At 41.2% G+C, this 13,889-nt stretch overlaps 1 protein-coding gene across 3 annotated transcripts in view; it reads left to right on the forward strand.

The window, feature by feature from the left end:
• The window catches only part of LOC147124291 (guanine nucleotide-binding protein G(I)/G(S)/G(O) subunit gamma-7), a 526,081-nt gene that overhangs the window by 460,945 nt on the left and 51,247 nt on the right, over positions 1 to 13,889 (forward strand). For 2 of the 3 annotated variants that reach the window (XM_085984657.1, XM_085984648.1), the window contains one exon: positions 1,622 to 1,728. In XM_085984657.1, the coding sequence (XP_085840783.1) occupies positions 1,651 to 1,728 (78 nt within the window). In that variant the 5' untranslated portion in view covers positions 1,622 to 1,650. The remainder of the gene's footprint in view (positions 1 to 1,621; positions 1,729 to 13,889) is intronic. The other variant, XM_085984653.1, reaches the window with a different exon arrangement.

Consider the following 13,889-nt stretch of genomic DNA (forward strand, 5'->3'; position numbering starts at 1 on the left):
CTCCAGTTCCTATGTTTCTATTTGACCAGACATCATCTATGTTTCATATATGTTTTGATGATTGATTTACTGGACATGCAAAGTAGGACAACAGATGCATTGATTTGTTCTCTTGAATCCATCCAAAAGGTATCATTTTAACTGTAGGCAATGGTGTAAAATGGATGATATTGAATTAGCCGCTCATTATATGATGTCAATGGAAGGAAAAATCGGGCTGGCGCATAACAGGCAGCCAATTCTATATTGCCCATATTACACCATCGGCCAGAGTTAAAAATAACCCCAGAGTGACTGAGAAATGTGTAAAGCATAAGCTGCGTACACTATATGTTGTATCCAGAGTAACACAGAAAAGCAAAGTTTTATATGTTACCATGATCAAGCCATTGTTTTCTTGCACTATTATAGTATTGGTCATGTATAAAGGTGTTAATTCATATTGTAATTTCATCAAGTTAATAAGACTATATCTGATCCAAACATTGACTTTTATTAGTTTATACAACTAACACAAATCATACAATGAAGAGTTATTGTTTCACCCGGATAAAACTGTAAGTAAGAGGTGTGTCCAAGTAGAGCCTGTGCCATTAAGACCCATTATTGTTTTTTACAAAATATTGATGCATCAATGTACTTAACAACAAACTCACTTTAATCAGGGTTTGTCGCAGTGATCTGAATCCTAGATGTATGAACTTAAATTCTGGTGGGGTGAGCACAGTTATATATGATAGCTGATCCTAATATCAGTCTACTAGTTGCAGTTAGTATAATTTTGTATCTACTTTCTCTGAAGCTTTTAATTCTGCATTGTTCAACAGTGTGTTTGTTTTCTTTTTCTGTTATAATTGCTCGAAGCGCCAAAATTTTGTATTATGAAAGGATGTTATTAACCCAGAATTGCTACTGAAATATTCCACAAAAGACTATCAAATACTTTTCAGAGAGGTTTTGAAGTTAATTCATCGTTTGCAAAGTTTTTTTTTTACAGTGACGCCCAGAGTCACTTCATCACAGCTACAAATTACACAAAAGAATTCCAGCTTGCCTAACCTGTACTTTGTTTGCTCCATTCTCTCCTCTCTGATGTACGATTCCAGTTGCATTATGATTGAGAGTGGGATAGTGAGCAGCGCAAAATAAAAAGTAACAATTGAAGTTCAGTTCCGAAAACATCCTTTTTTTTGAGATACTAAAACAGAAAGATTTTTTGAGTAACGTTTCCCTCTGATTTTTCTCCCCTCTTCTGAAGATGCTAGCTTACCCTGTGGTACAGCTGCACCGGCATTACCTTGTCCAAGTGGCCATTTTGTGTGCATGAGCCAAGACTCCGAGTACAGGCCGGACCATGAGGATTTACAGTTAAGGCCAATCTGTCCTCATCTGACATCCGTAAGCATTAACTTTCCATCAAGAATCACTGGATGATAGCTATCAGGAGCAATTTTTCACCAACCTAGCCCATAAAGGATTTCAATTGCAACTGTTTCTTATTTTTAGGAATACCACTAAAACCTGCCATGCAAGTTGATGATATCAGATTTTCTGTTGTCTTAAATACTTTTTTGTGTTTATGCCTTTTATGATAATTAACTATTTGTTTTTCCTTGTCCAGATAGTTGGCCTGCTGAATAAACAGTGACAATGTCAACGAACAACATAGCTCAGGCACGGAAAATGGTGGAACAATTAAGGATTGAAGCTGGTATTGAAAGAATCAAGGTGAGATTTCTAAATGTGCCTGTTTACTAAAGTTGTGCACATTTTTATTTTTCCACTCAAGAAAATTATTTTTGGCTAACCCACATGTCACACACTATTATTCAGTCTGGAGGACAGACGCAAGACAATCTCTCAGGCCCCTGCTTGATGGTGCTCTGTAACCAAATGCTTGGACATCTACAAAACTGGCTCAGGTTGTGACCTTTTTCAATTTCCCCCTCACCCCAACCCAACCCCCATTTGATCACCACCCCATCAGATGGAGATTGAAAACTCTCTGTGTGAGGAATCTCGTGCCCAACAAACAACTTCCTCCTCCATGCAGTTGGTCATTTTCGTACTTTAATACCATTAATATTAATAGCAATCTCAGCCAACTGAGATTGATGAAACTTTTTTGATTACAGTGGTCAGATTTTGAGTTTCAGCAAGCTCTTGATCTTGCAATGTGTGGTGTGTGATTTCTCCTCATTTTAATACTTTTCAATATTTAAAATGAAAGATAGAAGAGGCAGCTCCACAACACACATCGGCACTAAATATCAGAGCCCTGTCATGCTGCAGAATAGTAGGAAAGTGGTGCACACCTGGACTCCTCCACATATGGCAAGCTACCATTCTCAGTGCTACCATAGTGGAGGCCACTTGCTTTCATATTGGTGGGAAGGGCGATACAATTATCATCCCAGGTCATCCATAGGTATTTCATAGCAGCATTGGTGGAGACCTCGGGTTAAGTCCTATTTCATTACAGTTCATTCAACTGGGGTATGTGTATTGCTGGGGAGACCCAATAAAGGGGACAAAATAGAGTCTCATTCTCCACAAATTTAGTTACAGTAAAGAACAGAAAATGCTGGAAATATACAACAGGCTCATCAACATCTGATGAAGGAACTACAGCTGAAATATTAACCTCTCTTTTCACATTATCAGGTACAGTAGCATAGTGGTTATGTCATTGGACTAGTAATCCAGAGACCTGGACTAATGATCTGGAGACATGAGTTCAAACCAAATTCAGTTGAATTAAATAAATCTGGAATAAAAAGCCAGTATTAGTAATGGTGACCATGAAACTACCATAATGTCATAAAAACCCATCTGGTTCACTAATGTCCTTTAGGGAAGGAAATCTGCCGCCTTTACCCGGTCTGGCCTATATGCGACTCCAGACCCACAGCAATGTGGTTGACTCTTAACTGCCCTCTGAAATGGCCCTACCAAGCCACTCAGTTGTATTCGAGTAGGCGGCTCACCACCACCTTCTCGAGGGCAATTAGGGATGAGCAATAAATGCTGGCCTTGCCGGCGACGTCCACATCCCATGAATTAATTTTTTTAAACTAATGAACCTGCTGTGAATTTCCAGCATTTTCCAGGTTTTTTCTTTAAATCTCTAATGCAGCTTAAAAGATAGTTTTGCAAATGTGGCATAGTGGTTAGCACTGTTGCCTCACAGCGCCAGGGACCCGGGTTCAAATCCGGCCTCGGGCGACTGTCTGTGTGGAGTTTGCACATTCTCCCCGTGTTTGCGTGGGTTTCCTCCGGGTGCTCCGGTTTCCTCCCACAGTCCAAAGATGTGCTGGTTAGGTTGATTGGCTATGATAAATTGACCCTTAGTGTTAGGGGGATTAAATACGTGGGGTTACGGGGATAGGGTGGGATATGTGTCGGTGCAGGCTCGATGGGCCGAAATGGCCTCTATCTGCACTGTGGGGTTCCTGTGATTTCCTGTGAATGTGTTTCATTTTCTCAGTAACAAAATAGAGCATTCAAATTTTCCGGATCATGTATTATTGTTATACAATTATTGTAAAAGAGGAAGTATATTATTCTGAATTACCTAATGATGCTAAAAATTATAACATTTATATGTGTTAGATTATCTAACCATTTACTATGAATGGGAGGCAAAAACAAATTAAGACCGAGATTATCCACTCACATTTCCAGCAGACTGCTGCAGTCAATCCGATAGCTCCCCAATCAATCTTGCTGCTTTCTGGACTTCCTGCCAGACATGATGGAGGACATAGAATACGTCCGCCCAAGTATGAGAGGGTGTAGTGTATTAATATGCAAATGACAAATATGACATCCAAAATATTTCCCATAATTTACACCATGGCAACACTGGACACCAGGGAAACCTGTTCATCCCTGATGTCCAGTGTTACTAGAGGTAGTGGAGGGCACTTTTTGTGCTTACTTCTTAATTTTTAAGAAAGGTTTAAGACTTCTTCAGCAACCATTCAGAGTTGCCACCATTCAGTGTCAAGGATCATACATGAAAAATGCCTACCTTAAGTTGCAGCTTCTGAGACTTTCTGCAGCCATTCTCCCACCCCATTTCAGGCAGACTCTTTGGCAGAGACTAGTGAGACTGTCAAAATTGAGCAAATCACAAAAGAGACTGAACATTGTCCTGGATGAGGATTGCATCTTTGCTGTGGATAGAGGTCCCGTCACACTGAAGTTGCACCCCCAATTTTACTAAATTTTACTGCACCTACTGTACCTGCCACAATTAGTTCTCCCAAAGCAGCAACCCACATTGCCTCATCCCTTTCCAGTGATTTAGCACCCTGTTACCTCTCTGTCCATCAGAAAACCTCTCCAACCATCTCCCTGTCCCTCTCTCCAGTCCTCCCGGTAGGCATTATTCATGTATGATCCTTGACACTGAATGCAGGCAGGCTATTCAACTGCATGGCATCACATCCAAACCCAATTCTGTCCTCACCCACTCTCCACAAATATGGACTTTCAGCATGGGCCATTGGATAGTGATCAGAAGCTATAACCCCAGGTGATTTTTCCTCTTGCTAGCCCAGGAGCACTGAGACCAGTTACAATGTGCCGACCGCTGTCCTGGCTGAAATCAGTCAACTTAGCACAGATGTTGGATTGAACCTGGGTCCTTCCTGATCTGTATGACTCAGCCATTTACTAGATAAACTTCAGGAACAAGTTACAACGTTTCTGTACTTCAACTTCAGTTTTGTTTTGCTTGAGAATTGTTTCCTGCAAGAGCCTCACCTGGCAGTAGAGAACTTTCCTTTCACACTCAAAATATTTAATCAGATCATTGAATGTTTAGTTCCGTCTATTTGACTGGATATGCAAATTTTGATTGCCCAGACAGATTCTTGATTTCTATGCACTAACTGAAGATTTCTGTAGAATGTTGGTTTGTGATTAAAGCCACACCACAGAAAAATGTCACAAAGTACAAATCCCTATGAATTTAACCATCATTCAAATAAAGTACAAACAGCTCTGAACCTTGTCATCTTTAGAATTCCCAAACCTTGATTTTTGAACTACTATAGAAAGGTAAATGTTGAAACAAATGGATCTTTAAAATGCATCTTAATAATTATAATTAACAAAACACAACAGACTGTGAGGCGAGGTGATTTTCCAATAATAACTTAGTAAACGGGTGCAAAAATTAGCTGCTAATTTGTAAAGTTAAAGAAAAATTCTGTTACTGTACTACACTATCATAAACCTCTCCGTGTAGCAGCAGAATTTTGCTTTAACTTTTCACACAAAGCAAAATACACATCAAGGTGATACTAAAATAAGAATTTGTGTTTTCCATTGTTAGATTCCTCCAAACAAGCTACTTTACTTAAAAAAAAAAGAAACCAATTACTGTAGAAGCAGGAGATTGAGATGAGAGAGTGAATCCTACATTACAAGACAGTATAAATACAAAACTAAAAACTGCAGTTGCTGGAAATCTGAAACAAAACAGAAAATACTGGAAACACTCAACAGTTCAGTCAGCATTTGTGGAGAGAACAGAGAAGTTCATCGGGCATGGACTCTTGAAGGCAGTGTTGTTGTATGTGTTTAGAATTTGTGGAAAAGCCGCAGCAAACTGCACCCTGCCACATATGGGTTTTACCGTAACATTACACTTCCTTTAGAAAGAAATGGCCTTGTAATGACTCGTTATCGACATTTTTTCCTACACAGTATCCTAAGCTATCAGAATTTACTATGACATCCCAATCGTGTTACGTACCTTTTGATCACACAACAGAAATTTTAGAATTTCTGCAAAATTAATCATGTTCATGTGCACATTTCTGTCGACTCGTTTGAGTAATATAAAGTATCAAATTGAAATGCTGTCGAATGTTGCACCTTTTTCATCTATATGTCTACAGTATATCACACCCATGGTGGTGCTATGATGCCCATACTTCGATCAACATTGAAAACCCAAGTACTTGCAAATGACACAAGCCAATAAAGTATTATTGAATTGTGCACATTAGATTAATTTTACAATCCTTTCTCTTGTAAACCTTATTCAGTCAAATATCTTGAAAAATGCCCCTGAGCTCTGGAATACAAGGCTGAGGACTCAAGTCTGAGCATTTTTATGAAAAATGGAATGCTATCTGGTTGAGAATGTGGGCAGATTTTCCTGCTCTTGTGCCTGGCTGTATTGGATCACCTGGGACCAACACATAACTGCGAATCAAGTGGAGTGGAGAGCAGCCCCACAAGGAACCTGATTTCCTATCCATTCATTTAAAAGGACAGAAAATCAGGTGTTTTCCATATGGGTATGCAGTCCTCCTTGTCCAATTTTCCACTATGCAATCCAATATGCCCAGACACACAAACAGACAAATCTGCCTCATCTTCCAGGACTCCTTATTTGACTGGCTGTAACAATGAATAAAGAATAGCAAATACAGACAGTTACAAGGCAGTTGTTGAGTTGAGCACACCACACCCACCACGCCTACCCCCACCCCATCCTCACCACTTCCTTCTTTCTTAAAGGTGTTGACTCCTTCCTGATGTAATGTTCCACAAGCACCATTCATTCCTTTTATATCTCACCCAATTTGCCATTGTTAATTTGTGAGCCTTGACAGTGAGTTTTAGTGCCCACGCCAGAATGGAATTTCACCCTCATGAGTACGTAGGGAAGGGACCTGACACACATACAGCATAGTGGTAACCAGGGAGAAGAGCCAGGAGCCCATACATCATAGACGTTACTATGGATCAGGCTGTTTTTATTTATATTAATTTTCGTAAAAATTTCAAAATTGTCAGAGCGTTCTGATAGATTTACTTAACCACTAGAAATATATAAGATTTTGAGGTCCTACTGTGACTATCAGCTGAAAGTTGACGTATGTTTCTATTATTTTCCCCTCAGGGCGTGGGAGAAAAGTTTTGCCTGAGATAAAAAGTTAGGACAGCTTTTGTTCCTATCTGCTTTTATACAGCAAATAATTGCCCCCTCCTCCAGTTACTGTGGATTGGAGCTCAGTGGGAATGAGGAGGCTACTGCACAGTATTTCTTGCTATTCCCCATCCCTTTTTTGTAACATCCTATTCACCATTTTCCATCATTTTTTCAGTATCTTACAGAAGATGAAATTTCCCCTACACTGACACACTCCACTTAAAATGTTATTTGTTGGGTCATGGTAAATTTCACATTACTTTGTAGTCCTTTCATATTTCAGGCTGTTTAAACTTTCTGCATCATTTGCCATTCTGTGATTCCTCTGTATTTTCTCGCACAAATTCATCCCCCTACAGTGTTGTCAAGATCCTCCATTGGCCCCACTGTGAAAAGAATATGTGTGATAACATTATTGCCTTTCGTATACTTTCACAGCATTTACACATGAAACATACAATTGAATGAAGTAAGGTATTCTTGACAATGAGCCAAATCATGCTGTAGCGGGACATCTTGCGGTATGCGTTGTTTGTTAGAATTTTTCCTGCACCCCTCAGCTTTAAGATAATTTGCACTGTAAGTTGCTGGAAGTACGAGCTGATAACGGTGTGCCACAGGCAATAGGGCATCTGGGACCTTAGTGAATGACGGGACCAACAGTGCATCTCCTTAACCAAAGAGATTTAAGAATAAGGAAGGAAGAACTGAGAAGGAGGGTGAATTAGTAGGTAATTTAGAGTCAAATCAGGTACAGAAAACAAAATAAAGAGAGGGAAAGAAAGATTGGATTAAGCGAGAGAGAGAAAAGAGACAGAAAGGAAAAGTATGAAAAAAAATTAAAATTTGGAACTTTTAAAATCTCTAAGAAGAATTTACTCCATGCAGGAATGAGTCTCAATAGTTTATTGAGTTCCTTTCTGGGCCGGATTGATTAGCATTTCATTAACAATTATCACATGTTAAAAGGGAACTTGCGCTGTTAGTTATGAGCCCTAACTTCCTGCGGCGCGTTTAATAGGAAATCAATGTGCAAATTAAGCAAGTTCTTAAAAATAACGGTGCGGCAACAGGCAAGATACGGTTTGTGCGAAACAGATGGTGGAGTGGCGTAAATTGACCAGCAAGTTCTGGAGGTTCGCAATTCACGGTATAGCTCTTAATCCCCTGAACTTCCTGGACGATTTACAGCATTAATAACAGTATGCGTCCTTAACACGCCGTGATTTTTCCCAGAAGGTTTGGCTCAATAGCTTTCAAAATACTGATGTACCTTTATAGAAAACCTATTAAATGACACAGAAAGTAGGAAAGCTTAGGTCACTTATTGGTCACCTAAATATTCCAAAACCAGCAAATATGGAGGGGATCAGCAGAAACGGAGGGCATCAGCCCACAATCAGTCTCTTGGCAGACTGCAAACGCACCAATCCTATTGCTGACATTGATACAGATGTTCCCTATGTTACTCCAACATATCCGTTCCTCTATAATGGCTGTGCAGTGGAACACTTGTATTATACTTCAGGGTGTTTGAATTGCTACTCCTATAATATGGTAGGTTCTCAAACAGATCCGTATCTTTCTATTTAATGGTATTTGTTGGATTATTGTACAATTAATAAAAAAGAGATGCCATTACAATATTAGGTTAGTGAATATTCATTGACAAGTGTTAGGAATGAGAGGGATTGCTTGTTTTTTCAAAGTTCTGTTAAACCATGTTTTAGAGTAGCAGTGAATCTATTGTTTTTTTCTTTAAAGTGAATTTGCTGCTGTACTGTGCAACAATGTATCCTTTGCCATGCAACCTATCTAATGATACAGCAAAATGCTCAGGAAGCATCTTCAATACGAGCGGACACGCATGTCTGCAGCTGAATGTGGATGTCACCAGCTGGTATCTATGGTTAAGCAAATCTTCATTGATAGAGATATGCATCATGTTTTTGTAAAACGTCTGTCAGAAACTTGACAGGTAGTTTTTTAACTTAGTGTATTGTGGAGTTTGTAGACATGTTTACCTTTTAATTAGATTCTGTGTGCTGTGTATGAATAAGGTAGGAAGGGAAGGCAATAAAGAAACCTGACCCACAATTTTTATTTAACTTTTTCAAGCATTTTGTTGCTTATTTTGTTCTGCTTCCTTAAGCTAGGGTTGCCAACTCTGGTTGACCCTCCCACCTCCAACCACCCTGCCCCCATGCTCCTACTATTGGTCGCCCGACACACCCATCCTCACAGCACACCGCCTTCCCACGCCAATTGGAAAGTGAACAGACTCTCCTTTACTAATTGGATCCTTCTGACTGTCAGTCAAACAGCCTTTTTGCCATCTCCAATATTTTTGTAACTAATAAATTAAAGTGTTCAAAGAAAATGGAAAAAAAAACATTTTCTTAGTGTCCGTATGATCTTTCTCCAGGGTTGCTGGAAGCAGTGTCCAGGAAATTAATCTTCAATTCCCGGAGACTCCAGGGCAATCCTGGAGGGTTGGCAACCCTGCCTTAACCTCCTCCAAGTATATCAGTATACAGCATTCCCAGACAGAGGGCAACCAAAGGGCTTATTCACAGGCCTCTCAGTGCAAGATGTGAAGACAGACAGAAAAGGCTTTACCTCCTCATAAAAGGGGTGGCTATACTGCTATTGATTTTCAGAGTATTCAAGTTAGCACAGTAAGGGAGGGTAATTTACTGCCCTTCTGTTAGGTGAAACATATTGGCCCAGAAATTCGGGTCGGGGGCTTCCCGCATGTGTAAGCTCCCGACCTGCACTTAACTTGCGTGCCGGCCGTTGAGCTGTGGGCCCGCGTGGGATTCCAATCCTGGGCCTGCTCCAGCTGCCGGCGCACAGTGTTTGCGTATCCCAGGGGCACAGTTAGCTCGATGCGTCCCCTGGGATCACGTGGGCCATGGGGAGCCAATCGGAGCAGGGAATGCTCCATTCATAAGTCTGACAGGAAGTGCTGTCAAACTTAGAAATAGTACGGCCCCAAAACCTCACTAAATCTTCAAATAATTTTTTTTTAAATATCACATTTTTAAATAAACTATAAATTACATGAAATAACTACTTTAAACAATAATTTAAATTTTTGAAAAAAATAATTTTAATTTCTAACGGCTGAAAATAAACTTACCTTTAAAGTATTTAAAAATAATAAACCTGTGGAAAAAATGTTTTAATTTTAATTAATTCACCACTTACCTTGTAAAAAGCAGGCCTTACGCCTGCATTTTAAATGTCTAACTTCTGCAGACTTACCCTCCCGGGAAAATCTGTAAAATAAAAACGAAGTTCGATGTGCACGCGCAGCCTCTCCCGCGCATGCGTTTGACCTCTGAATCCCTGCTTTCAGGGGAACGGAAGTGCCGGTTTCCCGCGCATGCGCAGTGCATGCAGGAAACCGGCACTTCCATTGGGCTTACGGGTGAGTACCCAGTGCGTACTCACCCGTGGAGACCCGAATTTCTGGGCCATTGCCTTCATTCCGTGATTTAGAGCTAGGATAGCTAAGCTGTTTCTGGTGCTGTGTCAATGCCATTGTATAAACAGATGCTGGTGGGGGGCAGAGCACTGTATGCATGTCTATCTGACACCTAGACACAATTCATTTACGGCTATTAATGGCATGCCAATGCGATACGAATTCTTAGAGCGTAAAGTGCAAAACTCGTGTTTATGGTATGGTAATCTGTGCAGCCAATTACTTATGCTAATACTTATCCAGACACCTTCCAGTTGGCTCCCAGGCAGTATCTGCTTGGCATGCAAAATTCTCAACATCATGTGTGCCAGTGCTGACATGTGAGCTGTTTCCATTCCTTGTAAAGACAGACACTGTGCCTGCCTGCCAGCCATTGGTTTTCCCCTACTCCAGCATTGATTTTTTTGTTTTCTCCACCAACATTGTTCACCTTTATATTCAATAGAGTATGGCAGCCTCGAAGCCGGTGATGGGGTTTAATCATTGTAAAAGTTGTAATAGCAGATAGGTATGCACTTTTTATAAAAATGTCTGTTGCCATAACACAACATCAGTAATTGTATCATCTGTAAACATACCTACAAGGACAGAACACTCTACTTATTCTGCATGAAACAGGAGAAACTAGAAAAGCATAATGAACATGCCAAAGAAGGGACTAGAGACGTTGACCTGTAGTACCGTGGTGCCAACTCTTTATTGGCACCAAGCACTATCAGCATCTCACTGGCCTTGACAGCACCTCAGTATCCAAGGGTAGTTGGAACCAATTAAAGGAATTGACACCGGGACCAAATCAGCACCATCTGATACCAGTTCCAAATTGGCACCACCCAAAAGCATTTTCAAGCTACTGCCATATGACATTCTTGTCCCACTAACATTGGTGGATTCTGAAAAGCTACCTGCACTATGCCTCACTGACACCCATCAGCACCGACCAACCCATAAATGAAGTATCTCAAGAAGACCTCCAATTAAATCATTGTGATAAGCGTGGTGCACAGTGGCCCGGAATTTGCGATGGGTAATAACAGCAAACTAACAGCATTCGCCATTATTACCCCTCTGAAACTGACCGCAACTTCAGGATTTAGCGCATGCGCATCTAAACATGGAAATTCTGAAGTTGCGGTCAGTCATTCACTGCTCGACACTGGCTGCACTTTGGACCCACCCCCCATAGCCAGACATCAGTGAAACTGACAAAAACTTGGGCTTTTCCATGGTAATATCGCTGTTAAATACCCCCATTAAATGTTGGAATAAGTGTAACTGGTTTTAACAGTGTATTGACTGCTAAACAAATGTTATGGCCCTGAAAAACTGATTTTATATTTGTGGAGTGTCAAATTTTTCCATTATGATAAAAATTACAATTTTTAAAAAACTTTAAAAAAAATCCTTTTTAAAAAAGTTTGTTCATGATATTTCAGGTTCTGCCTTATCCCCACGTGAGAATCCCAATCTTTGTATCGCTCTCTGTAACATTTTTTTTAAGTCCGGAGAAAAGCAGCTTCTCATTTCCTGCTTTCCTGTCTGAGAATTCTGCAATGTCATTGGCTGCTTAGACAGCTTGTTGACATCACAGCAGCATTGCACTAGGGATTCTCCATTACAGAGCGCCGAAATCACTTGAATGTCAAAAAATGCAAACTTCTTGGGTAGCTCTCTTTGGGCTAGTGGCGAGCGCCTTTGATTTGCCGCTGACCACAAATTCTGGGCCAGTGTCTTCGCTGACCCAGACTTCAGAAGATCAGCCTAAGTGCAATGTACTTACATAGATACATAGATACATAGAAGATAGGAGCAGGAGTAGGCCATTCGGCCCTTCGTGCCTGCTCCGCCATTTAATGAGATCATGGCTGATCCTTTAATTCAGTATCCCGTCCCCGCCTTCTCTCCGTAACCCTTAACCCCTTTTGCCCGTAGAAATATATCTAATTCCCTCTTAAATATATTTAATGAGCTGGCGTACACTGCCCTCTGTGGCAATGAGTTCCACAGGTTCACCACTCTCTGAGTGAAGAAATTCCCCCTCATCTCTGCCCTAAATGGTTTAGCCCTTATCCTTAAATTATGTCCTCTAGTTCTGTTTTCACCCGCCAAGGGAAACATTCCTTCTGCATCCAGTCTGTCTAGACCTGTCAGAATTTTATACACTTCTATGAGGTCCCCTCTCAATCTTCTAAACTCCAGTGTGTACATCCCTAAACTACATAGTCTCTCCTCATAGGTCATTCCCGCCATTCCTGGTATCAGCCTGGTGAATCGCCGCTGCACCCCCTCCATGGCAAGAACATCCTTCCTCAGATGAGGCGACCAAAACTGTACACAGTACTCGAGGTGTGGTCTCACCAGTGCCCTGTACAGCTGCAGCAAGGTATCCCTGTTCCTGTATTCTAACCCTTTTGCTATGAAGGCCAGCATACCGTTTGCCTTCTTGACCGCCTGTTGCACCTGCATGCTCGCCTTCAGTGACTGGTGTACAAGAACACCCAGGTCTCTCTGTACTTCCCCCTCTCCCAATCTATTGCCATTTAAATAATAATTTGCCCTCCCGTTCCTGCACCCAAGGTGGATAACTTCGCACTTGTCCACATTATAGTGCATCTGCCATTTATCCGCCCAATCGCCCAGTCTGTCCAAATCGCTCTGGAGCTTCCTGGTCTCTTCCTCTGAGCCCACCCCACCTCCTAGTTTAGTGTCGTCTGCAAATTTGGAAATGCTGCATCCGACTCCCTGATCCAGGTCATTAATGTAAATTGTGAACAGCTGGGGGCCCAGGACAGATCCCTGTGGTACCCCACTTGTTACTGCCTGCCATTCAGAAAATGAGCCGTTTATTCCAACTCTCTGTTTTCTATCTGACAGCCAGTTCCCTATCCACGCCAAAACTTTCCCCTTTATCCCATGAGCCTCAATTTTCCATGCTAATCTTTTATGTGGGACCTTATCGAAGGCCTTTTGGAAGTCCAGGTACACCACATCTACTGGCTCTCCCCCATCTATTCTACCAGTTACTCCCTCAAAAAATTCCAATAGATTAGTCAAGCACGATTTACCCTTTGTAAATCCATGTTGACTCTGTCCTATCCTGTCCCCATTTGCTAAGTGCTCCGCTATTTCATCCTTAATGATGGACTCCAGCATTTTGCCCACAACTGATGTAAGGCTTACAGGTCTGTAATTACCTGCTTTTTCCCTACCCCCCTTTTTGAATAGTGGGGTAACGTTAGCTACCCTCCAATCCATCGGCACTGTTCCTGAGTCTAATGAATTCTGAAAAATCATCCTTAGTGCATCCGCTATCTCTAGGGCCACCTCCTTCAGTACCCTAGGATGCATGTTATCAGGCCCTGGGGATTTGTCCACCTTCAATCCCTTTAGCTTCCTTAACACCATATTCTTAGAGATATTGATTTGCGTCAGTTCCTCCTTTGC

The sequence above is a fragment of the Somniosus microcephalus genome, chromosome 1 (assembly GCF_052327205.1).
Source record: "Somniosus microcephalus isolate GS21.2 chromosome 1, FLI_Smic_1.0, whole genome shotgun sequence".
Taxonomy (NCBI): Eukaryota; Metazoa; Chordata; class Chondrichthyes; order Squaliformes; family Somniosidae; genus Somniosus; species Somniosus microcephalus.